The following is a 27317-nucleotide window of genomic DNA, read 5'->3' as shown; positions in this document are numbered from 1 at the left end:
GGAACTTTCACAGCCCCAGTTAGTTCTGCCATTGTCTATTTTTCTAGAAAAGCTTCCCCGAGGTCCGTATTTCCCCAGAGGTGCTCACTATTCAGGCTTCCGCCAGGTACTTTCTCTTTGAACCTTCTTATCTAAGGTGGAGTGGAGTTACATTCCCATGAGGAAGGACCAGATAATCCTGAAATGTAGAGCCCTCAGAATGGATGGCCTTTCTCCAAGGTCCTAGGTCATTTGCTCCTTCCTCCACTTAGCAAGCATTTATTGAGCACCTACTATGCTACACAAATTGGCAAGTCTGGCTAATTACAAAAGAGGCCTGGTGATCACCACAGATTCATGGGGATGGAGGCATCTCTATCTAAATATAATCAGCCATGCTTTTCTAGTCTGGGCTCTAGGAACCCTTGTCAGAGTCCCTCTGTTCGTTTGCCCACTGACTCTAATTTACACAGAAGCCAACCCTTCCTATTTTTACCAGTCTGATTAGTAAGAAATACATTTTTGCAAATGCTCAAAACACGGAGGCACACCCGGCAGCACTTTTTATATGATTGCTAGAAGCTGTTCACATCCTTCTGCAACCCTCTTTCCAAGCTTATTAAGAGGAGGAGCCAGAAAAATATCATTGTAGAGGTTGGGGATATGAGTCACTTCCTCTTATAAAACAGACATGGGCCATAGAAGAATGTCTTCCTTCCTTAGAGACACATAGTGAAGTATTTAGAGGTGAAATGTTATGATGATTGCAAAGTACTCCAAACCACTTCAGTAAAGAATAAATAAATGAAGTAAAGGTGGCAACATGTTAATCATTAAATCTAGGTGATAGGAATACGGGTGCTCCCTACACAGTTCTTCCTGCTTTCCCCTATGTTTAAAGATTACCCCAAATAAAAATAGAATGGATAAGTATTTTTTACATATAGGGCTACTTTTCCCCTGTGCTGACACTAAGTGTGGCTCAGGTATGGAGACCAACAGTCTCAGAAAGGGATGATATCTGTTTCAATGAGAAGTGCCCGAGAGAGGCTGTAGATCTGTGCGTGCAAGCTCTGCTCTTAGGTTCTATTTATGGAAGGAACAGAAGACACATCTATTGAGAGAAAGCGGAGTACAAAAGAGAGCAGCGTTGGCATAGAAGCAGGAAAGAAATGCCTCGTTGGGAAAGCACCACATCAGAAAGACGTGTTTTTCTGTGAAGTCACGGACAGCCGAGCATTGCTTTCCCCGGCTGGCAGGGTGATTTGTCCAAGTGCATCCAGTGCATGTGGAATTTATTCCTCTAAACAAACATACCAGCCGGGAACTGACTCAGGTCCCATCCCCAACACCCCCGACACACCAACCCGGGCAGGCATAGTTACCGGGGGACTCACAGTTCTGAGTACAGGAAGTGCAGGTTGCCCACATTGTCAATGTAGTTGGCAGGGCTGAGCCAAGGCAGGACCAGCAACAGAAGCGCCTTCATTTTCTGAGCAGTGTGCTGCTTTCTTCCTGGCCACCTTCTCTGTCAGCTGCAGGGGCCCAGCCCAGCCCAGCCCCTTTACATAAACCTTGCCATGTCCTCACAATCAGTAGACCATAAGGAGTCTTAGAGCCCTTCAATCGAGCCCTCTGATAAATAAATCATGGGCCTGTAAGAGGATTGCACCCTGTGATTCTCAGACAGGGAAACAGGAGAACGGAGGGTCCCACCATGGTTGGCGAGAGGGCTTAGGCTGAGAGTGAGCAGGCTGATGCCCGGGAAAGGGACCTGCCCCTCCTGCAGGATGCTGACTGGCTCTTGAGGAGCAGCTGGTACATTTACATCACTGGCCGGGAGCAGATGGGCTGGAAGCTGAACTGTGCTGGGAGAGGGCAGGAGCATGGCATGTTCAGGCCCACGGCGCGAATGAGCAAACAACCAAGGCTGTCCTCCAGCTTGCCGAGGAAGACACTGAGGAGTCAGCAGCCTGGGAACACAGGCTGGAGATCTGAGCTCACAGTGAGCCTGCAGATACTGCGACATGGAAGGACGATATGCCAACCAACTCGCCTCTAAGTGTATGTTTAGAACATGCATTGAAGGTGTGCTACCGCCTACTGCCCTGACTACTCGGACAGACATGAGAGAAGGGGTGGATTCCTTGCTAATTTTTGAAAATTATTCTCTTTGAGGAAAACAAAGAGCCTTGATAGAAAGGAAGTTCTGTCCAAACAATGTTCAGGCTGCTGTTCTGTGAGGAAAACGGCCCCCGTCCCTCCCTCTCTGCTGAGTGACTGAAATAAGCTCTGGCACTAGCTGTAGGACCCAGGCACTTCAGTTAAGCCCCTGAGCCTCAGTCATCTCAGCTTTGAAATGGAACTAGTAATGCCTCACTTGCTTGGTCCAGCTTGGGCCACATCATCTCTTCTAGCTTTCAGATCTGTGGTTCCAGACTATACTATTAACTCGGCAGTAGGACATCTAAGCCGGCCTAAGCTCCGGAATGCCACAGAAGCCCCAGGAGTCCTCTCCTTCTTCATATTCAAGAAGATCAACATCCATTTTGCCAACTCCAGGCCTGAATCTTAATAGAAATGGCTTAGAGAGATAATTTCATTAATAACAACCAAGCAATCACAGCAAACTACACTTGCTGGGAAGACCAGAGAAAAATCTACAGGATGAGACCAACTGCAATAAATCATATAGGAAGTAGGAATTTGGCATCAGCGATCTGCATTTTCCTGAGGCGGGCCTAAAATAGATTAAATACAGTAGACTCTTAGAATGTGCAGATTTAATTTCTACAGTTTAAATCCAAGGTAAGCAGCCTTGATAAAGCTTGACATGAATGAATGTTGTTGAGGCCCTAATTTGAATTCCATTTCCTTTAAGTCTGGTATGCAAGAGTGAGTCAGAGCTGGTGAAAAGCAGCAAAAAGGAAGTAAGGTTTGGTATTTAGATGCTGGAGCCAAACAGGCTTGAGTTTGAACCTGAACTCTACCACATACTAGCTGTGTGACACTGAGCATGTTGTTTAACCTCTCTGAACCTCCATTTCCTCCTCAGTGAAAGAAAAACAATAATAATAGGGCTTCCTCATAGTATTTTTATGAAGGTAGAATGAATAGTGCCTATGAAGAACAAAGGGCTCAATGAGTGTTAGCTATTGTTATAAATATTGTTAATAATAATTACTAATGATAGTGAATGAGCCTAGCTGGCAGCTCAGCACCTATTTCCAAAAGACTTTGTTATTCTCATCTGTCCTTTCTTTCCTCCTGTACATGAGGAACATGACATGTTACAGTGTTTTCCTGACTGTGGAGTTTCACAGTGTCCTGAGACATGCTCTACTGTATAGCTCAGAACCCATAAGCAGCATTGTGTATAAGAAAGCATGTGGGTTTCAGAGTATACTGGATTACATTTTTTATCAACTTGGACATGTCAGGTTGCCTCTCAAAGTCTCTGTGAAAAAAATAAGAATGCTTGTCCTTTCACTATTCGCATTTCAAGAGGATAAAATTCACTAATGGATATGAATGCAATATAAAAGTGAAGGTATTGGTTTTTGTTGTTCTTACATCACTGTTGCAAAAACTGCCATTTGCCTAATCTCTAATATCTAATCTCTTCTTCTTCCTTTTAACAGAACCCAAGTTTTGTTCATGGTGATAATGCACTTAACCTCTCTCACAGATGAAATACAATATTGGCCAATGAGGTAAAAGCAGAAATTTATTATTAGGTGAAGCATCCAAGAATGCTCTTTAAGGAATGGAGTCTCAATCTGCACATTGTATTTTGCCCTTCGTGTTTTATTCTTCCTACCTTGTTCTTCCTACCTGGAACTTGGATGTGATGCTGGAGTCTGAGCAGCCATATTGAGAGCATGAGGTGACAAACTCAAGAATGAAAGCTAATCTGAAAAGCAGCAGGATACTAGATTTCTGATGGCACCATGCCAACATCATAGACTTCCTACCTCCAGAATTTGTGTTAAGTCAGAAAAAGAAAACTTTTAATAGTTAAACCAATATAACTTGAATTTTCAATACCTGCCATCAGATGTAATTCTAACTTGCCATTAGATGTAATCCTAACTAATACAATCCCTTGGGAATAAAAATTCTACCTTTAAATGGTCACAGATTTCTCTGTGGTTTACTTGTCAGTAAACAGTTCTAACCCTAATCCTTGACTGTCTACATCCTATTTATCCTTTAAATGTCATCTCAGGTATCACCTACCACCTCCTAGTTTTTGTTCTCTTTTATCTTCATTAAACAGGGAACTCCTTGAAGAAGGAGTTCTACTGATCATGTTCTTCATCATATCCTCACCATAGTACCTGGAACGCAGTAGATAATAAATATTTGTAGAACCAAAAAGAATTTGGCTCAAAGAGTCAATTTTTTGGGCTAGCTTTCTTGATCAGAGACAAGTTAACAAAACAGGACTTCAAACTTATAAGAGCCATGGTAGGGGTTAAGCACTATACAGATGGATAATAAATGACCAGGAAAAAAGGAACAAAAGGTAAGAAAGATTTCTGGGGATGAGTACCCAGGAGAATGTTATTTCTTTAAATAATTGCTTGGAGCACAGTCTGATGGAGATTCAATGGTTCTGTCAAAGGTAATGCAGAAACATTACCTCATTCCTTCCATGCCCAGGAAAGTCAAATTAGTAGCTCTCGGCTAGGTAAGGCCAGGAAAACATTGGGTTCAGGGCAGGAAAGTTACATGAAGGATAAATGTCAGGGTTATAGGCAGATGTTGAGCCAGGCAGTAACGACCAACCAGACTTGTAACTTACCTACCTCCCCTAGGGTAACACTCCCCCAGACCTTCAGTCCAGCAGTAAAATCTTCCCTGCACTGTACACAGCTAGCTGAGCTTGTGTGGGACTGAACACACTCCAGAAAAGGGCCTCTGATAGAAGTAAAGGTCAAGAGAGGTTCCAGGGTAGGCCTTTGGAGAAGAAACTTCCAGGACACTGGGTGCAAAGTCAATCAACAAAATAACACCAGAGAGCCTTCAGTCAGGTGTGCCAATTGTATCAGATTTTCATTCAGGGCTGATTTCAAAACAGTGAACAAAGATCTCTTTATTCATGCTAGTAAGTACTTAAGAAGAGGCAGCGTTATTATCTCCCATTTCTATTATCCCATATAATAAAAGCCTAATATGCAAATTGTCCCCTTGGGCAGTCGTTTGACTGCGAGTTCGACCGGGAGACTCGGAGTTCTACCGCTTGCTATGATGTGCGCTGACCACCAGGGGTGGCACAGAACACGGTGGGTGTTGGCGACACTGGCAGTGGGCGGCAGTGGAGGCGCTGCTGGCCCTGATGGGAACCCAATGAGAGCGGGACAGTGGTGCCAGGCCAAGGCAGGTGTGAGGGGGGCAGGGGGCGATTGCCGCACAGATGGGGACCTGTGGCGGTGGCAGCAGTGGGTGGGGCCACCATCCGGCTCCCAGGCACTGAGGGAGCTGGGCAGGAGGCCCCAACCGATCATCCTGCAGATGGGATGGTGGAGCAGGTGAAGGGGCAGCACCAGGCCATGGCGTGGTGCCAGGTAGGGCTGCGGGGCTACAGGGCTGCGGTGCTGCGGGGCTGCGGTGCTGTGGGGCTGTGGGGCTGTGGGGCTGCGAGCCTGGGGACATGCGCTGGGGCCCAATATCCGCAGGCCACCCTGAGGAACCCCACGCATGCACGAATTTGTGCACCAGGCCTCTAGTCTTCCATAAGAGAGAAATTAAGGGCACAGTGACTTGTCCTATGAAACAATTCAGTGTGGGTGTGCTTTCAACTTCTCTCTTTTACCTTTAAAATGTCATTTCCTCAGAGGCAGATATCATGGCTCATATAGACTTTTCTTTCTTCTTTCAGGGCCTGGTCTATTGTGGATCTTGATAAATATTACAGACGCAGATGATGATATTACAGAATAAAGATGTAGTCTTGAGCCTAAGATCACTCCCACTCAGGATCAAGGAAGTGAAAGCTTTGCCTCCTCCATACACCCCCTGATGGTCTGGGCCAAGAGGGATGCATTGAACTGGCCCTCTGTGGCGCCCTGGCTATGTCTGCTGGCAATGCCCCTTGGTTAGGAAGGCTGCCATTTGACTTGACAAGCCCATCAGCCTCGTGGGAATTCTTTCAGAAGACCCATGTGAGGGAGTCTGCAAGCATCTAAGAGGGCAGAAGCCAACAGAATTAGCCAGAGGATTTCAAACATTAGTTCACATGCCCAGATTTACTCCCATAGAAGAGCTCTCTAGTCTGAAGTCAGAAACAGTGGTCCAAGGAGTTGCTGGTCCAGCCAGTCATGCACACCCACAGTCCGTCCTAAATGTTTTCCTTAAGGGTTTATATTCAACTAAGGATCTGGAGTGCTTAGATAACAATGTTTATAAATGACACAAATTCTGGGGAGGACAGGCAGCATTTGTTTACAGATGAGATGCCATCTGCCTGCATCCCTGACTCAAGTGGACTGCTATTATTAGCACGATCCTATGGACAGCCCATAAACCGAGACCTTGGCTGACGGGGAAAACATTTCTCTCTACCTGATGGTCCTTTCTAGAGAATGAAAACATTGCTGATGTGGTTATTTCTGCCAGATCTTTTAATTAAAGAGCCAATTCTCGTTTTACAGGTAGATACACCTAACTATGGAGTTTCCCATGATGCTCAGGACTGAGCTCTCCTGGACACACTGGTAGGGAGTGTGTGGGCTCCTCTGAGTCGCAAAGTGGTTTTCAACCAGAATTAATGCTGAGTTCTCCATAGTAGGTAGATTCTGCCTGCAAAGTTTACATTCATATAGTGCCAGAGGCCAAAGAACATTTTTTAAACTCATTACATCTAAATCCTGAAACCAAGATGCAAAATTGATAAACAAAGCAATCTTCTAGTACAAACCTATGACAACACCCCTCTGCAGGCAGCCACCAACCTGGAGGCCTCACACAGAAATGTAAGGAAACACTTGCCTCTTAGTTTTCCCAGTCGGAGGATAACTATTTAATCTTAATGTCCCTTCTCAGGGGAGGAAGAGGCGGTCTACTGGCTCAGGCCCAGGCCTAAGGCCCAAGAGGGCTCTGGACTTAGGTTCTGGATTAGCTCCAAATTCTTCATCCTTGCCAACAAAATGCCCAGGGGCTGGGAGGAGAGGAAGTGTATATTAAGCATTTGATGACTAACATGCACCATATTTTTGGAAATGTTGGTTTCAACCTACTTAGGAAGTTGAAGTGTGGAGAGGATACAGAGCACGTGCTGAGGTACCGTGCCTCCTCCCGTGGGAGTTTTCCCTCCAGAGAGCTGCTGATGGGCACCTGTGAAGGGCTCCAAGGCCACAGCTCATAGAGGTGATTTTAATTAGTTTTGCATTTTTTCCCCTCACTGTTGTTTTCCCAATGTGCATGCCGTTCTCAGCTGAGGGTTCATTAAGCCTTTATCCCAGGGTTCCTTGAGGCGTGTGGGCCACACAACCTGCATGGGCGGTGAATGAAATTCCCACTTGGAACAGCTAGGTAGGCTTGTGCTATCTCCCTCCTGGAAACCCCACAAGTCCTCAACATCCTCTTCCCAGCCCTTCCCCTGCCCCACTTCTGCTCTGGCCTTGCCCTTAGGTCCATGTGCCATCTTATCTCGATTTTTTAAAAAGTACATTCTGGGCCCCAAATCAGCTCTAGGTGAGGGGGTGCAGGGGACCTGCTGGGTTTTCACTTTCTCTCCAGAGAGCACCTCCATGTATTTCCTTCTCTCTTCCCCCCCCCCCCCCCCTTTTCCTGAAAAACTCCTGTGGTGGGCAGAATAATGAGCATCCCAAGATGTTCAACTCCTAATAATCCTCAGAACTTGTGAATCTGCTATCTTACAGGGCCAAAGGGATTTGCAGGGGTGGCCAAGGTAAGGCTCTTGAGATGAGGAGAGGATCCTGATTATCCAGGTGGATGTAATGAGTGCCCTCATGAGAGGGAGGCAGGATGGCCAGAGTCACAGAAGGAGATGCAATGAGAGGGGGAGAGAGAGAGAGAGAGAGAGAGAGAGAGAGAGAGAGAGAGAAAGAGAGAGAGGTTCTATGCTGCTGGCCCTGAAGATAGAGAAAGGGGCCACAAGCCAAGGAAGGAAGATGGCTTCCAGAACCTGGAAAAGGTAGGTCAAGCAATTCTCCCTGTACAGCCAAAACGAACCAGCCCTCTCAACACCTTGAGACCCAGGTTGGACCTAGAACCCTCAGAACTGTAAATTAACACATTTTTGTGCTTTAAAGCCATTAAGTTTGTAATCAATTGTTAGAGCAATAAATGGAAACCCAAACACAAATGTATAAATTGCAACAACCCAGGAACATAGGAATAGCAGGGCCTTCTCAGCTCCCGTCTTGGCCCCGGTTCTATACCAGCATCTGCAGCTCCTACCTCACCTCTGACCCCAGGCCTACTTCCCTCCAGACAATACCTCTCCTACCTGGGTAAAACTTTAAGCAGAGGTCACAGATAGATTCCCTATCTCCTCCTCCAGCCACACCCCCTTCCAGTCAATCAGAGAAGAGGAGCATCCTAGCTTAAATACCAACAATAACAGAGGGTCAGAGGCAACCCAGGCACCGGAGTTTGATGCATTTGGTTCTCCGTCGTGGGGAGAAAAACGAGTTCACTGACGTAACTGGTATGGAACCGTGTGGGAAGCATTACACCCAGGCCATTGCTTTGGAGGCAAACTTCATGTTAGAGAATCGGCATGCCCCCAAAGACAAAGACAGATTCATGACCTAAGGAATGTGACCTTTAGAAAAAATATCGGCACCTGCCTCTGGTCATGACAGAAACCAAGATAAACACCGGCTTCCAAATTTCCTCTTACAAAAGAATTGTGGCTTACTGTTTACACTTTGCTAAACACCTTAACTGTCCTAAGAGAGGACCTCATGTGGAACAAGACCCAGGGCCGCCCTGAGGAATGCCCAGAACATGAGAATGCAGGTGGACAAAATCAGAGGCGGGCAGGTGGCGCAGGGGACAGAGCCCACCAGCAGGGCCGGCCACACCATCGGCCTGCTGCCAGTGTGTGCACCTTGGCTGAAAAGTTCATAGGACAATTCGCTTAAAGGAAAAAAGTTCTCTAAATTTCTCATTTTCATCCTTAGTTGAAAATATCTTATATCTCTTCAAAGAACAGCCGGGCTTTGCCAATTCCTGTACAAAGGAAGTTCTAATAATTGTGGGTCACGTTAGGAGACTCTTTTTTTCCTTACATGAAAAGACAAGCAATGCCCACCTGGAAATCTTATTGGGGACCGTGAACCTCAGAGAAAGCTGCTCCCAGACCTTTCCGGCATCTTTCGAATTTCAAAATGCACGCATATGAAGGTAGCCAGCCACAAGAAGGCAAACCCCGAATGGTCCCTCTTTTCTAGTTTCCTAGAATAGTCAAGTTCATAGAGACAGAAAGTCGAATCACGATACCAATTCTGGAGGGGAGGGAGAGGGGGTGTTTGTTGAACGGAAACAAAGTTTCAGTTCTGGAAGATGAAAAGTGTTCTGAGGATGGGTGACGGTGAGGGATGCCGCACAACAATGTGAATGCACTGAACTGTACACTTAAAAATCATTAAAATGATAACTTATATCTTATGTCTATTTTACCACCAAAAAAAAGAGAAAAGCCCTGTAAACACATACATAACATAACTCGACCATGTGCCATTTCCTTACACTGACCATAACACCTAACATGTTACTTATTTTGAAGGAGTCCTCTCATTGGTTGCAAAAAAGAAGACAAACAAAGCTTCGCACAGAGCGTCCAGGGCCTGGGAGACAGCCCCGCCCTCAGGAACAGGTGAGTCCCAGCTGCCCCTGGAGGGCGGGGCTGCTCAGGATCTGCGAGGAAGAGGCCATACCTGGTTTGGAAGTGATGCTCGAGATCGCAGCGCTGCAGTACCTCGGCGCAGTGCTCGGCGAATGGGCAGGTCACCGTGAGCTTGTTGAGGAGCTTGTGGACCAGGATGCTGGACTTCTTGCAGTGCTGGAGGACCAGGGGCTGGCGGTCCAGGGGGCAGAAGTCCTTACTCACCAGGAAGTTGGTGAGGCAGACAGTGCAGTAGGTGTGTCCACAGGGAGTGTCCAGAGGGTCCAGCAAGGCTTGCAGGCAGATGTGGCATATGAGGTCGTCGTCCACATCTTCTGTGTAGGTGTAGAAGTGGTTTTCCTCGGGGGAGTGGGCTTGGCCACACACCACACACAGGGGCTCAGGGCTGGGATCCGGGTCATCAGCAGGATCTGATTGGCTCATGGTTGACTGGGGGGACAGGATGACAGGAAACCAATCCAGCAAAACGCTATTTCCTCGGGAGGCAATCAAGATCTTCTAGGAGCCACCCACAAACCTAAAAGAGAACAAGAGGACATCTTTGTTTTCACAGCAAACGGAAGACCCTGTGTTACAGACATGAGACAATGCTGCCTGTAGATAAGGACCCGGTCTCTGATGCAGAAGGCCAGCGTTGAGTGACAGGGCCGTGGGGAAACCACTTTGCCTCATTATGCCTCAGTTTAACCATCTTTCCAGAGGGAATAATGTTTACCTTTAACCTTCTCATGGTGGTGTGGTAAAAATCATTTGGGTACTATCTGAGAAGTGCCTAGAAGAGGCATTACTGCATGGTATGTAGAAAGTGCTCAATAAATATTTGTTAGTATTCTTGTATGTATTGCTATCGAATTCATTTTGTCTACAGTCTAGCTCAATTGGCCTAGAAACTGAAATCTATCACTCCTATAAGGGATCTTTTGGCTTTGTTCTAATAGTACTCTTTTATTCAAATATATATATATATATATATATATATATATATATATATATACATTTCAAACCAATAGAATACTATCATGATATGTATTTTCCTTTGGTATAGGAATTCAAAATAATGGAGTTATCAACATACCTATTAAAATCTATGAAGTCTCTTGGAAAATCAGTCAATAAATATTTATTTTTATTTTTATTTATTGATTTTAGAGATTGAGAGAGGAAGGGGGGAGAGAGAGAGAAAGAGAGAGAGAGAGAGAGAGAGAGAGAAGCATTGCTTTGTTGTTCCACTTATTTATGCATTCATGGGTTGATTCTTATATGTGCCCTGACAGGGGATGGAACCTACAACCGTGGCCTATCAGGACGATGCTCTAATCAAGGGAACTACCCAGCCAGGGCAATAAATACTATTTCTAGCACCAACTCTGATCTAGGGAGTGAGTTGGGTATAGAGACCTTACAGAGATCTTTAAAGGCTATGCCCCTGCTCTCATGGAGTCTCCGGTCCAGGGGAGTGGACATGAGCACGACTTGTTAGCAGCCCAGGTAAGCAGTGCAAACAGAGGTATGCGCCAGAGAATCTGGGTCAGCTCTCAAGATGATTAGGAATCCCAAACCCACACTATCCCCCAACTCAACTTTGTTCTTTTCTGAAAGTAAATGAAAAGACTTAAAGCGTTTCACAAGAACAGCAAGACACACGAATAACCCAACAGGAAATTAGCCACATTTGGAAATAGCATGCAGTCATAAATTGTGTTATATCTTTTTTCTTATCCAAATAAAGTCCAAGGCTGTTTGTACAAACATCGCCTTATCTCAAAAAGAAAATACACTGACTTCAAACTTCCATTGGGTCAGCTTCGTGTTTGTTTCTGTGCTGTGCTAATATGCCAGGACGAACACTCTAGTTAGGTTGAAGTAAAATACCCCAGAACGTGAAAACATTTAGGAACCATAGCATTTTCTTTAGCATCAGAAGGGACTACAGAGGGCTAAGGTAGAAGGTACAGGAGAAAATGAAGTTGTTTCTACTCAAATTTTACGGAAATCTACCCAACTGCAATTTGTCATCAAGGCTGCTAGAAGGTTCTAGAACCACACAGGGAAAAACTTAAATGGCATGAGAAACAGTTGAAAGATAAACATAAAAATGGAAACGGGCCACCCAAAAGATTATCCTCTACCACAGAAAAAATAAGGTTCACACATTTTGAACTAAAGCTCTCGAGTTTGACATGCTTGCTCTAGATCTTTTAAAAGTTTCTCTGTAAGAATTTGGTCAAATACTTTCACATGTTTTGGCCCATCTATTCTCTTTTATGGGCTGTACCAGAAAACGAGAGGAATGTCACTCTGGTTGTACCACTGAAAAGACAACCTCATATTCCAGGCCATTCCCTCTTTGGTGAGATGGTGGAGCAGGCTGGGTTTTTGGATTCACACTATGCTCTGGGAGGTGTCAGATGCATCAGCATCTTCCAGTGAAGGAAGGACAGAGATGGAGCTGTGGCCGCCTCACCCCGCCCAGTCTCAGCTCCACTTTGTTGCTTTGACTCATCAGCTTCCTTATAATATTCTATTTGAAGAACACTGGCTTCAAAACAAACAAACATACAGCCACTAGACTAGGTACTAAAAGTCCCTTCCAGAAATAGAGTTCTGTGATTCTCTGCCGATAAATTGGAGGTGTTTTATTTTGTTTTAAGTGATTAGCTCGTTGGGAAAATCCTTTTTTTCTTTGCTTTCTAGCAGTTTTTTGAGCATTGACTATGTGCCAGGCACGGTGCTAGGGGCCTTACATCATGCTATGTAATCCTCACAAATCCCCAGGGTCTTTTGTTTGCTTTTCATTTAATAGATAAGGAAACTGAAGTGTAACGTGTAAGTAACTTGCTAGCCACACAGAAAGAGAAACAAAACCCAGAAGGGACGGCTGACTTCAGTTTCTGCATCAATTCTGCTGCTTGTCTCCCAGCATCTTCCCTGATTATGACTAGTCAGAATCCCAATAACATAACTAACCAAATACAAGAGCCATGGGAAATGAGAAGTTTTAACATCTCATTATGTCCCATGGCAAGTAGGCTTCTCCAAGCTCTCTGAATCAAAAGTTTACTTGACTTTATTGAGGGCTAGGATGCCTAAGATAGAATTAATGGTGTGGGGCAAGCAAAAATGGAAATTTTTAGATCCAACTCAAATCTTCCTTCCTACCTTCCTTCCTTCTTTCCTTCCTTCCTTCCTTCCTTCCTTCCTTCCTTCCTTCCTTCCTTCCTTCCTTCCCCTCCTGCCCTCCCTCCCTCTCTCTTTCCCTCTTTCTCTCCCTCTCACTCTACCTCTGAGAGCAATTTGAATTCCCTGGCACTTAAGCATGTACATAAACCAGATTCTTCATATAATATTAATGTAAACACTGCTGTATATATTTTCTAACTTTGCTTTAGACTAAATAAAGCCTATAAGAATAAACACAGATTATGAGAGAACTGACTGAATAAGCAGTTTTGGCTCTAAAGAAAGAACTAGTGAGACTTTAAAAAATATGATTAAGAACATTTACCTGACATTTCTTATTTCCGGTTTACGTGTTATAAACATGTATGATCTATCATGCTTTTAGACATAGATGTGCCTCGCTGCTGGACTGAGAAGAAATGATCAAAAATCATTAAGGCTTAAACAGTAAACTATTTTCTTCCCCCAAAATGAATGAGAGGACCTGTCAGCTTTGGGCTCCTGTATCTGTCAGCCATCAGCACTTCTGGCTCTGGCAAAAGGAAAGCTGTGATATGGCCTTTAAAAAAAAAAAAAAAAAATATATATATATATATATATATATATATATATGTAATTGATTTTTTTACAGAGAGGAAGGGAGAAGGATAGAGAGTTAGAAACATCGATGAGAGAGAAACATCGATTCAGCTGCCTCATGCACACCTTCTACTGGGGATGTGCCCGCAACCAAGGTACATGCCCTTGACTGGAATCGAACCTGGGACCTTTCAGTCCGCAGGCCAACGCTCTATCCACTGAGCCAAACCAGTTAGGGCTTTTTTTTTTTTTACACAGTTGGAGAAAGAGCACAGAAGTGGATTCCCTCCTTGGGTGTGCATATGGGGGTTGGGCGAGGTACAACCCTACTGTGGCTTAGGAACCATTTTTTTCTCCTCCACCTCTGATTTGGGGTAGACTAGAAGCCTGAGGTTTTTAGAGAGGTGTGGCTCAGTGGTTGAACCAGAAGGTTAGGGTTTGATTCCTGATCAGGGCACATGCCTGGGTTGCAGGCTCCATCCCCAGTAGGGGGCATTCAGGAGGCAGCTGATCAGTGATTCTCTGTCATCATTGATGTTTCTATCTTTCTCTCCCTCTCTCTTCCTCTTTGAAATAAATAAAAATATATTTTTAAACATCAGTTGGAAAAATAAAATAGCCTTTGGAGTACAGCCTGTTTGGAGGTAGAAACACTTTTTCATGAGATGAATTCCCAGAACAGTGGAGTTCCTGTGTGCTATGGTCCCACTAGTTCTCCTTTAAATGCACCCTAGCATTACAGACAATGGCTATCTGATGAAGCCACCAGAGTAAACCATATACCCACTAGGAAGGCTATGGAGAAACTTACCATTTGGCATGCTGCACTGACAATTCCACATTTCCTCCCACTAAGAGGATAAGACTTAACTCTACAGCATCCTTTCAATAGCGGCAGGAGTCATGGTTTCCCAACAATACTGATGGGATATCATATTATGAAAAAGAATCCATCCTAAACAACCCAAGTACCCATCAATAGACAAGTGGATAAAAAAGCTGTGGTATGTATATACAAAGGAATATTACTTTGGAAATAAAAAAAGAATGAAATCTTACCCTTTGTGACAGTATGGATGGACCTAGCATGTATGATGCTAAGTGAAATAAGTCAGACAGAGAAAGACAAATACCATATTATTTTACTTACATATGGAATCTAAAGAACAAAATAAATGAATAAACCAATAAGAAACAGACTCATAAACATAGAAAACAGACTGATTGTCTGAGGGGAGGGGGTGGGGGGACTGGCAGAAAGAGATGAAGGGACTGACAAGTAAGGCTGATCGTTATCATAGAGTCTTGGGGATGGAAAGTGCAGCATCGGGAATGTAGTCAACAATATTATGGTAACTGTGTGTGGTGCCAGGAGGGTACTGGCACTATCCGGAGGGTCACTTTGTAAAGTATGTGACTGTCTAACCACTATGATCTGTACCTGAAAGCAATACAACATAATATTAAAAGTAAACTGTGATTGAAAAACTTAAAAAAGGGGAAAAAAGAATCCATCCTTATAGTCAAAGGGCAGCATGTCCTGCATTGCTACGTTAACCTTGATGAAACCTTGCAGCCATTGACCTATAGGTTGAACGGCGGCCTTGAGAGATGGTCCTTAAATGCAACAGGCCTTTATTATGTTACAAAACAGAACATTCTGCCTTGGGAAAGCATTACCTATTAGAGAGGGAGAGTCCATACATTGAGCAAAAAATTTGTCTCCCTAGAACTCACCCACCTCTCCATAGGTGCCAGCATTATCCTAGGAGCTATTCAGAATATGCATCGCTCATTAAGCCCCCTAATTATTTGAAGACAGACCCCACGTTCTCCCCCAGGTTCAGCAGCCTTAGGTTCACCTGGCGTTCCTTCAGGTTTTAGGCCTCTAGAAGCCCGTCTACTCTCCTCTGCAAGCTTGCTGATCTATAAGTGTCCCTCCTACAACGTGTGGGGAGAATGAACCCCAAAACTCCAGGACAGAGTAAAGTGGGACTAACCACTCCAGAGCCTAAGACTGTATCTGTTTTCTTGGGGGAGGTGGCAGACTGAGCAGGAGACCCTGCCCTGAGGGAAAGCTATTAGCAATTCTTGGCTGCAGAGAGGATAGGAAAATCAAGGTTAAGGAAGTAGAACACTAGGCTCTTACAAGCAAAACCAAGGGCTATGAACACCATTCAGAAAATGCAAAGATATTTAGTGGCCTCGGGCGGATTTATGTAAACAGAAGAAAATCCTCATTGGCCGAACAGTTCCATGTTAGAATCCCTAGTGAACAACCTGATCCCCAGAACAAATGGTATTTGGGGAATCTGGGGCTTTCCATTTGTTTGTAAGCACTCCTTTATTTTGATAAATCGTGTTGTCCTCAAATTTACCAACACAATAAATAACACAAGAGAAATGGAAACCATTTAAACAAATGGCAAGTCAGAGATACTTCCTCCTACCCAGAGCACAAACACTGATTAATGTTCACTGAAATTCACAAATACATGAAAATGTTAAACTAGTGGCAGGCCAAGGGCAGCTGATGAAGGGGCCATGGAATGAACTGGAAGCCCTGCAGCTCCAGATGCTCCTTTTCCCTCCCCTTCCCTCCCTAGCCTGCCCCCCCCCCCTCCCCCGCCTCCAAGAAGATGCACAAGTGCCTGAGAAGGAAAGTGTTCAAGGGGACTATTCACCTTGGACTTCTCCCCTCATCCAGGGGAGGGGCATCTACCCAAAAGCCATGGTTTGGACCACTCCTACTTGGCCTATGACAAACATGTTCACAAAAATCCACTGAAGACATTTCTAAATAACAGATACACTTTCCCCACTAGGGCTGTGCTGATTCATGTTGTGGCCTGAGGCAAAAGGAAAGGTGTGTCTCCTGATACATAGGTTTTTGCGTATTTTTTCATGGTATCACTAAGGGAATGGAAAAAATTTGGGAAAGGTGAAATGTAAATATACTTAAAAAATCACAAGATCATTTTAAGTTTAAATATTTTATTTACACTAAAAGCAGAATTATAAGAAATAGTTTCACTTTCCTGACTTTAAAGGAAGTCATCTCAACTATATTTTCAAAAACTACCTCTTTTCTTATCTTATTTTGAATGGAGGACATTGGCATACTTGACAATTTCTCCTGACTGATAATCTTAAATACTTTTAAAATAACTTTAGCTTACTGATCCTGTCTTTATTTCAATACATTTTGATCTTTTGTTCATCATGGATTTTTTTTGCACTAATTTTGATTTTTTAAAATAATCATTAAAATATTACTTATTGTGATTACTGAGATTTTTGGAGCCGTTCAGTTTTGCACAGGAAGGTGAGTTCCTCATTGGCCTCACCTTGATCATGACCCTGCTGCTTTTATTTTTGAAACCCAAGTAGAGAGAGTGGGGTTGTCAAGACTGTGGTTTGAATGCGACTCTGCTACCAACAACCTTTCTGGGCCTCAATATTTCCCTCAAACCTAACCTGGTTCCCAGCCACACGATGCAAAACCGGAGAGATACAACTTTGTCACAGGTGTGCCACTAAATTTTAACCAAGGTCTTGTCTGATTGTTGCTCCAGTTGGTTATTATATTTATTAGAGATACCAGGTAAGCAGTTTGCTTAAGGATTCACGAGGCAAGACGAAGAAAGAAAGAACTTGCCTCAAATGAGAAGTGTAATCTAAAGACAGGTCCCCCCCAAAGTTCACAAATGATTGGATCCTGGAAGAGCTCTGTTTTGTGAGTATATAAAGAAGTCCAGTCAAGTGATGGGAAAGTTCTCTCTGGAAGGACACTGTATGGACTGTGACATTTTAGCAGCGGTGTAGGTCTCTACCCTACAGTATTTGTTTGCTTCACAACTTTTGCTGGCTTATTTAATGCTGTTCGAAATCTTTTACTCCCTTCAACCAAACCTAATGTTTAACAGTGTGTCTCAAACACAGAAAGTCTAAGAACCCCTGTACCAGATGATCTCCGAGGGAACTATTTGCTGCAAGAAACTGAACTTGATGTTTTTGTTGTCGATAACGATGCTTCAAAACATGAATGAAGCCATGTGGGGTGGAATAGGGGCAGTTTGGTTTCAAGTTGGTCACCGGGGCCACCCCTCGGGCAGAAGCACCATCCTGAAAACCAGAAGCACACCAAGGAGGAACAGAGTGGACCAGTTCCACTACCTGGGTGGCCTTGCCTCTCTTTCTAAAGTAAGTACCCAGCAGGCATGGCTGCCTAACCACTGCCCTGGCCCTGGCTAGAACTCCTAAGTTGGATTATGGGGAGGAAAGTAATTGCCAAAATTAGGGCAAACTCGAGCTTCTATTAAACAAAATAAGTTACATTTCAGATTATGGATAAACGTGTCAATATCAACTTGGTACAATCAATTTTTAAAATAAGTATCAGTTGTGAGCTAATGTACATAAGAGGCTGGACAAATGGACTGTTCCTTAGCTTAGAGACACATCTGTAATAGGAAGGACTTAGGGGCTTTAGTGATCTGAATAAAAACAGTCATACAGCCCTAACTGGTTTTGCTCAGTGGATAGAGCATCGGCCTGTGGACTGAAAGGTCCCAGGTTTGATTCCAGTCAAGGGCATGTACCTTGGTTGCGGGCACATCCCCAGTAGGAGGTGTGCAGGAGGCAGCTGATCGATGTTTCTCTCTCATCGATGTTTCTCTGTCCCTCTCCCTTCCTCTCTGTAAAAAATCAATAAAATACTAAAAAAAAAAACAGTCATACATGGGATAAACAATGTTCTTGAACCAAGAGCCTGAGTAGGAAGCAAGGGTTCGGGGGGTAGGGTGACATGGGGGTGGTGCCATATACGTTGCAGAGGAAAAGGAGAGGGAGCAGAGGGATGGCAGGTGCTTATGGGCTGTTACAAAGGTCAAGGTTAGCTCTACTCCTAATTAAGATCTAAATCTATGGTCTCCAAGAGGGAGTAGGCAATTCATTCATGCAATGACACTGGCCTGCATAGCATTGCCAACACTAGAAAGGACAGAAAAAAACATATAAACAGCCTTTAAAGAGGTCAAAATATGGCCAGGAAATTAGAGGAGAACTGAACTAAAAGAAGACAAGGTAATACATCTGAAGTCAATAACTGAAAGCATAGAGCAGCCGTGGGCAAACTATGGCCCGCGGGCCGGATCCTGCCCGTTTGAAATGAATAAAACTAAAAAAAAAAAAAAAAAAAAAAGACCATACCCTTTTATGTAATGATGTTTACTTTGAATTTATATTAGTTCACACAAACACTCCATCCATGCTTTTGTTCCGGCCCTCCGGTCCAGTTTAAGAACCCACTGTGGCCCTCAAGTCAAAAAGTTTGCCCACCCCTGGCATAGATATTCAGAAAGTGGGGAAAAACAAGGGAAGTAGTTAAGTGAGAAGAATCCCAAGTAGCTGGTCAATTAGATGCAAGTTGAAGGAGCCAGGGCAGGTCTTCACGAGCTGGTTAGAGAGGAGCTTTGCCTTTCCTGACAGGTTTTATTGACTTTCCCCTGGGGCGTGATGGCACACCTTTCATACTTGGGTTTGCTTGTAAGAACTCTGTCCCAGAAAAGATGTCCTCCCATTTCCTGGTCTATCAACATGATCTGGCCCTCTATCGACAACTGAAATGAAGTACTTTGCATTGACCTAGGGCACACAGTTGTCATAGGAACCTGGGAAGGCTGACGTCAGAGGAGAAGCAGGGCATTCTTCCACCCAAAGCTAAAAGAACAATCTCAGGAAGTGCTTATGGTGTTGGTTTGTTTTTAAGCAGATAATCTTTTATGGAGAGAAGAACAAGATGAAGGAAGATATTTGCACTGTCAACATTTTTCATCTGTGTTTCAATTCTACAGATACTCATTGATCACCTATTACATGACGACATTGGTCTTAAATTCTGTGATGAATTCAATTCATCTTCAATGAATTTAAGTCTAATTCAGAAAATAGAGCATACATATAGAAAAAAAACACGTTAATATATTGCAAGAGAATACAAAGTAAGTACGGAATGAGTATGGTCTTCTAAAATAATAGCCAAAGACAAGGTTGGAGGGAAAGGGACGAGAGAGCAGTAGAGTATGGCCCAGAACAGTCAAGGAAAGTTCATGGACTAGATGGTCCTCTGAAAAGATCGAGAAAGATAAATGGGATTTGGACATGTGGGAAGAAATCCAGGTTTGGGGAAAGAATCTGAGCAAATTTCTCAATCAAGGAAGAGGAACACACAGTGGTGTTTGTTGTTCCCACATGATAGTCTATAATTGAAATTTTAAAATGATTTATTTAGAAGTCACAAGAGTTTCAATTGGGTAAGGATCTTAGATTCTCACCAAGGCAGGAATCCTCCTTTTGGCATCCTTGAGGGACGACCTAGCAGCTTCTGCTTGAAACACCTCCAGTGATGGGGAGCTCATCAGTTTGCCAACAGCTATGACCTTTGGCCCTTGTCCTGCCTTTCAGTGTAACAAAGATCACATTTGCTTTCTCAAAACACAACAGCCTCCCCTCCCCCAAATTAAAGACACCATTGGTGGTGGTTTCTCTCATTTTTTCTTTTTGTCTCTGGTTGTTCCAGTTGCCTGTCTTCCTGGGTATTCCAGGTGGTAGTAAATGGTCCTTTTAAAACAGGGCACCTGGAAGTGAACACTTATCTAGTTGTGGATTAATGGGCTCAAGATTCTGTGGAATAATCACTAATCACGTTCTTAACCAGGACTGTGTATTAAAGCAACCTAAGGTGGCCTTTACTGATTTGCTTTTGTAGATACCGTACACTGTTGACTACAAGACTCAGTAGGTCATTAGAACATAAAGCACTACTGTGCCTTGAACATAGAAATAAATAATGGTAGTGGCAAAGGCTGCCTATATTTTTTATTTTCTTTATTGATTAAGGTATTACATATGTGTCCTTATCCCCACATTGCCCCTTCCAGCTCCCCACTCATGCCCTCACCTTCCTGGTGTCTGTGTCCACTGGTTATGCTTATATGCATGCATACAAGTCCTTTGGTTGATCTCTCCCACTTCCCCCCACCCTCCCCTGCCTTCCCTTTGAGGTTTGATTGATGCTTCTCTGTCTCTGTTTTTGTTCATCAGTTTATGTTCATTATATGCCACAAATGAGTGAGATCATGTGATATTTATCTTTTTCCAACTGACTTATTTCACTTAGCATAATGCTCTCCAGGTCCATTCATGCTGTTGCAAATGGTAGAAGTTCCTTCCTTTTTACAGCAAGGGCTGCCTACATTTTCTCCAATATTTCAGGGTCCAAGTGAACAAGGAATCTCTCTATAAGTAGTGGGAGGGGCCTGTGCCTATGCATGTCAGTCCAGGTATGTAGGATGAAGAATGACGGCCCCTCTCCCCAAAGTTATATCCATGTCCTAAACCCCAGAACCTGTGAATGTGACCTTATTAGAAAAATAGTCTTTGAAGAGGTAATTAAGGATCTTGAGATGAGATCATCCTGGATTATCTGTTTTACCCTAAATCCGATGACCAGTGTCTTTCTAAGAGACAGAAGAAGAGAAGACACAGGCGAGAGGAGAAGGTGATATAAAGGCAGGTTGGAGTTATACAGCCACAGCTAGGGAGCACCTGGAGGCACCAAAAACTGGAAGAGGCGAGGAAGGATTCTCTTCTGGAGCCTTCGGAGGAAGCAAGGCCCTGCCAACACCTTGATTTCTGGCCTCCAGGGCTGTGTGAGGATGAATTTGTGTTGATTTAGGCCACCGAGCTCATGGTAATTTGTTGCAGCATCCCTAGGAAAATAATACAGGGGCTATGTATTTCCAGGGGAATCCCCCAGAAGTGGGGTGAACATTCCCAGTGAGGCACCCCAGCACTTCTCCACACGGCTCAGGAATCCAGAAGGATGTTGGGGGTGGCAGCTACTTAGGCTGCTACATACTTAGGGATAGCAGTTTTGGCCTAGTATAAAATGTAGTCATTTCCTTTTAATCCATTACTAAGTTATAATACAGATATCTTCAAGGATAACTGTTAAGCCACATTTGCAAGGGCCCCAAGCGGAAAAGAGGCCACAGGTAGAATGGCTGAGGGGGTGTGTGTTGTTGAAGACATATTACAAGCATAGCAATAGTACTTAATGAGGACTATGAAAACATTGGGTGACTCATGTATTATGGGAGTGTGCAGGAGCCTAAACATGCAGCGTTCTATTCAAAAAAGGCCACGTGACTGACCCAGCATCATCAGCAAGTTATGCAAATCATCCCCACAGATAGCAATGGCATTTTTGGACGGCACCATCATGCATGTGCTGTTGCCATGCACGGTGCCAAGAGGCCATTAAAGAGAATTCCTGGAGAGCTTCCACTCTGCTGTTGGTAGACTCTTTGGTGTCCCTGTGACAAATGCATCAAACACAAGAAACAAATAAGAGTCACTGGGAAATAATGATGGAATTTAAGTCCATGCATTCCAAGTCACAAATGAGCGATATACAAAAAATGGCCCTGCTTAATTGGGACAGAATTCCTGCCACTGGTAGAAGTGTACTAGGCAGTCTACCATGTCAAGACAGGTGACTCCCTAGAGCAGGGGGTGTGGGTTTTCTAGAAAAGCAGAGGATGAAGGGCAGGGGTGAAGAGAACTGGAATAAAGAGACTCTTAATACAAACGGCAAATTTCTTGTCAACCCTCTACTTGAAGCTGGAGTCTATTGTCCCCCCTTCTTTTTAGAATATAATGTAAAATAAAATAATAATCATTACTATTTAATAAGCAGTTCACTAGGAACCAGACACCGTGCCAGGTATTTTACATGTATTTTCTCATTTAATTTGTAAAATGATCCTATGAGATCAGTGATAGAATCTTTATTTACAGATGAGTGTATGTGCTGCTAAAGAAACACAAATCCATCCATTCATTCACTCATTCAGCAAACAGATACCAGGCGTTAAATATATCAGAAACACTCATCTTCAGTGACAGGGAACGCAGTTCCTCAAAGGCAACCTACGGATTTGGGGACAACTCTAATTCTTAGAAAATCCTTCTTTATTGTTGATCTGAACTGTGTCTCTAGGTAACTGAACAACAAGTCACTGCGTGTCCTCGAATCACTTAGAACAAGACGAGATACGAGGAAATGGTGAATGTAAGAGGTTTACAGGAGGCAGCCAACATTGGCTGTTTCTGATTTCAGTTCAGTGAAGTGTTTGTTCTTAGAAACTTACATGGTTTCCAAGTTAACTCTTACTCTTTGGGGATAGTAAATAGTTAAATCCCATTGACCTAGAAGAGTGATGTAGTCTTCCTACCAAATAGTTTTCAGAAGCCCTCAACACTTTGGACACACTGTCAGAGGACAATAAACTTGCCACCCACATGAGAGTGAGACTGTGATGCGGGCACATAAATATCAGGAATAGTTGTAACCACCGGAAGTCTGTGATACTATATGGCAGTGAGGAGCCTCCCTCATAGTCCTCTCTTGGCCGAATCTTAGAGAATGGCCCTGTAAGTGGTCAGGATCTTTGCAGACCCGATTTTCTCTACTCTAGGAGAGGAATTCAAATCTAAAAAGGGGCCAGGAAGCCAGGAATCACTACTCCAGAAGAATCCACTGTTTGTTTATATCGCAGAGTCCTCCTGCCCACAGTCTGCACAGACCAGGCATGGCACTGGCAGCTCCCCTGCCCTGGAACTCCAACATAAACAAGATAATCTTTATTAACAGGTTTTCCTTCTGGGCCTTTGGGGGCCTTTCGGGAAATCTGTTTTGCTCAGAGTCTTTGGCCCTCAATGTACTACTATTTCTATCATTATTATATCCAGACTAAGCATGACCTAAGATGCCTAACTCTGACCAATAGAACAAATGTTTTCTATAATATATAATAATAGTTAAGATGTATTGAGCACTTACTATATACTTGGCATTTACATAAAATCATTTCAATTATTCCTCACAAAAGCACTGGGTTTGGTAACTATTCCATTTTCCAGATGGTGAACCTGAGACAAAGAGATACTAAGAAACTCATTTAGCTTAGTAATTTACATGGCAGAACCAGCCTCGAATCCAGATTTGTCTGATTCTACCTACTTCGCTTTCCTTTCAATAAATTTATACTAGTAATAGCTATCAGTATGCCAGGTCCTACTCCAAAACTTCACATATTTCAGCTCATTTCATCTTCACAGTAACTGTTTTATAGCTGGCGTAAAGAGGGGTCAATAACCTATCCCAGGTCACATAGCTAGTATGTGATAGAGCTGGGTTTTGAACCCAGGCAGACTGATGCCAGAGACCAGACCACTATTCTAAAGCAGTGGCACTATTCCACCTAGAAAGGAATAAATAAGATTATTATGCCTTAGTGAGGCATTACCCACCCCTCAGCTGTCAGTCTGAACTACCCTTCCCCTCCCTAGGTGTGCAGCCATGTAGCTTCTGTGAGAGGACAGTGGTGGTTTGTGAAGTACACCATTTCAGCATCCCTCTTTTAGGAAAAGGTAGACAAGGAAACTGATGGGCAGGGAGGTGGAGGTTCTTCTCCAGGGTCCCCTAAGCAAGCTAGTAGCAGGCTCAGGGTTATAAAACCCTGTCATCAATCAACTAGGCTGTTCCCTTGCTCTTGAATGATGAAAGCTTGCCTTATCTTTTCAGGATAGGGTGAGACTTTCAGAAGGTCCCAGGGACCTTGGAACACACCTGTTTTTATGCAATGACTCAAGGTCATCGAAAGGCAGAGGATATTCCATGAGGGGGACAATCCTGTCCAAAGAATTCACAAATTCCCCTTTCACAGGACAGTGCAGGCTCCAAACCAGCTGCCTCCTCTCCCAGTGACTCGGCAGGCAGCTCACCCAGACTGCAGCAATGGGTGTTTGCCTACAAGTCTGGAGGAGAGTAAGCACCCACCCCATCTGGCCTGGAAATAGCATAGCTAAAAGCAGAAAGGGCAGTCTGCACGTCCCATTACAGCCAACACAAGAGGATACATCCCCCGAAGACCTGTGGGGGACCACATTTTATAGGACCACTTCGTGGGATGAGAGCCCTGAGCTGAGGAAGGTGGGGGGACAGCAGTGGCCTGCGAGGCTGGCAGAGACCAATCTGCCTGGCTGTTTAATGACACAGTTTAAGCATTCTCCTGCCTGCTTTCTTTCTCTGATCTGTTAACATTGACGTTAATTACTTACAATTAATAACCATAACCCTGTTTTTCTTTTTCTGATCTGTTAACATTGATGTTAATTACTTACAATTAATAACCATAACAAGAATGATCAGGGTTCCTAACAATTGTAAACACAAGAGATCTTTTATCTCCATAGGGTCAGACAATCCCCTTGGAACAACCCCGGAAGGCGCCTTCAAGGAGGAGGGGCCTGCCTTCATCTGGCCCCCACCTAGCACAGACCTTGCCGCTCAGCGCTCCATGTTGTCTCATTTACTTCTGACGACTACATTATCATCATAGGGATTATTATTCACGTTTTACTGAAGAAGAAACTGAAGGTCAGAGAAGTTAAGTAACTTGCTCAAGGATATGAACAGAAGAGACTGTACATTTTTTCAGTCAGGCCCTATTGCCACTTGAACCAAGGGATGGAGTTACTACAGGCAGGGAACCACGGTGGCTCTTCCCACCCCTCTGGGCAATACTTATGTGCCAATTCTCCAAAAGATCTACTGCATTCTAAGTAACCTGACCCTGAGTAACCCTAGTCTCTGTCATTGTTTCCTTTTTATTTCTGGGGAACTGGTAGTCATAGTTCTGTTCCTTTAGTGGCTGTAGAAACTGACATGTAGTGATGAAATGATTTCTTCAATCATAAATTAATTACTGTGCATAGAACCGAGAACCATGGTAATCTTGTGGGAGAGGTTTGTGACTTTAAAGACATGTTTTATCCAGAAGATTCAGGACCCAAGAGATTTTTCTTCTCCCCTCTATTATCAAAACTCTGGAGCAAGTGAGAACACCAGCGAGGGACAAGCAGAGGCCACCACCCAACATACTGGCTCAGGGGAAAAGAATAGACACAAAGGTGGGAAAGAACAATACCCGCTTCCAAGGAGCAAGAGGGAAATTGGCAACCAGCACAGGATGGATTCTCAGTGTCAAGAAGCAACTGAGACAAAAAACAACAAAACAAAACAAACTTCTCATCTTGTTTCAATTTATACTTTTGAAGAACTGACATGCACTTTGAGTTCCTGGGTGATTGAAGAGGAGCATAATTCCTCACCGGTTATTCTTTTGCAAACATATTTGCTGACTGAAATCTCAGAAAAACAGCCAATGAATGAAATGCCTCCCCAGCAGGTGGACTTCTCTCCCAAGTTTCCAGCTCATCCCCGGAGGGAACTGTGTTGGGAGATGGTTGCTTTCCTGCTCTAACCACTGTCGAGTGTGGCCAGTGGACTGTCAAGAACAGAAGTAGTAACGGCTGCGTGCTCAGGACTAGGAAACCAAAATGGATCCTAGAGGTAAAATTACTTGTAAAAATGTCAGGTCCCCGCAGAACAATCTCCCCAGTATATTTGCTACTAAAAGAGAGAAAGAGAAAAAGTGGACGAGAGCCAGAAAATTAAATGGCAGACCTGAAGTTACATTCTTGTAAGCAAAGAGGAAATAGTCTTTACTTTAACCGAAGTGAAGGGTCAACGGGCAGCCAGTCCAGAGGTGAATATAAACAATTCCAACCAGATAGCAAAGTGGTTTTAAAAAGGGTGTTTAGCAAAGAACAAAGAAAACAGTAGACTTTTCAAAAGAGAAGTACTGTAGAGGGAGGGAAACTGGAGTAGAGGGCGTCTGAGTGGGGAACAGAATTTACCTGTTTGAGAAAAAATTTCAGCGAGGGGGGGAGCAATTAAGGACGTTGAGCAGCTTTCGGTTGAAATTGCCTCTGGTGTGATGAATGCAGAAGGTACGGCAAAATAAAGCAAATACAGCCATTCTGAATTCAGCTGGCGCTGGCCTCCCCACCCCCACTAGACCGGCTGAATTGGTCTGTACCTTTGAGTTAAGTTTCAAAAGTCTCTATTCCATTCCAGGGTTAAAAAAAAAAAATCAGATCAACTTCCCAGACAAGCAGAGGCTGGATTAATGATTAAGAGAAGCAAAAGGGATTAAATAACTGGCCTGGGAGGACCTGCCTGTGCAACCAAAATGGCAAAGGCATCCCTCTGCGCTTCTCTCTCAAAGGGCTTCTCCCTCTGGGACAAACACCCGGGGCTTGTAGTTTTCATTCCAATTCCTCATTCAGATCGCTTGGGGCCAGGGGTCTAAATGCTGAGAGAGGCAAATGGAGGGTTTCAGCTCACCTTTGTAAGTGTCTGCCGGGCCTCTCAAAGCAGCAGCCCCGCAGCTCTCATGCTGTGCAGGTGAATCCAGCAGCTCCCCGGGCAGCCCAGCCCGAGCTGTGACCGGCCTGAGCCTCGGCGTACAGGTGCCTAGAGGAAGGAGGAGGGCATTGGTCGGTGGAGAGCAGGAAATGTGTGACATCACAGGGAGCCTCGACAGATAAAACATTGCTGGGACCTTAGCTATTGAAACAGTCAGTAGGTCCCGCCCACCTGTCATTTACCTGAATACCTGCAAGCAGGTAGGTGGCGTCTCTGCCTGGACAAATGAATCAGTTAGAGCAATTTGCTGCATGGAATGCACTTTCTTTCCTGAGCACAGCACGTGACCAGCCCCGTGGA

At 44.1% G+C, this 27317-nt stretch overlaps 1 protein-coding gene across 2 annotated transcripts in view; it reads right to left on the bottom strand.

Annotated features, from left to right (window-relative positions):
• Nucleotides 1–27107, bottom strand: part of LNX1 (ligand of numb-protein X 1) — a 113987-nt gene extending 86880 nt beyond the window's left edge. The window contains exons 1-2 of one of the 2 annotated variants that reach the window (XM_070396578.1): nt 26937–27107; nt 9891–10376 (exon numbers count right to left, since the gene is read on the bottom strand). In XM_070396578.1, the coding sequence (XP_070252679.1) occupies nt 9891–10282 (392 nt within the window). In that variant the 5' untranslated portion in view covers nt 10283–10376; nt 26937–27107. Of the gene's footprint in view, nt 1–1376; nt 1706–9890; nt 10377–26936 lie in introns of those variants that run through there. The other variant, XM_070396586.1, reaches the window with a different exon arrangement.
• Nucleotides 27108–27317: the final 210 nt, after the last annotated feature.

Source organism: Myotis yumanensis, unplaced genomic scaffold, assembly GCF_028538775.1.
Source record: "Myotis yumanensis isolate MYYU_CA2020_CCGP unplaced genomic scaffold, mMyoYum1.0.hap1 SCAF_1, whole genome shotgun sequence".
Taxonomy (NCBI): Eukaryota; Metazoa; Chordata; class Mammalia; order Chiroptera; family Vespertilionidae; genus Myotis; species Myotis yumanensis.
The sequence above is the reverse complement of the archived record's forward strand: the minus strand, read 5'-3'. Positions and strand labels throughout refer to the sequence as shown.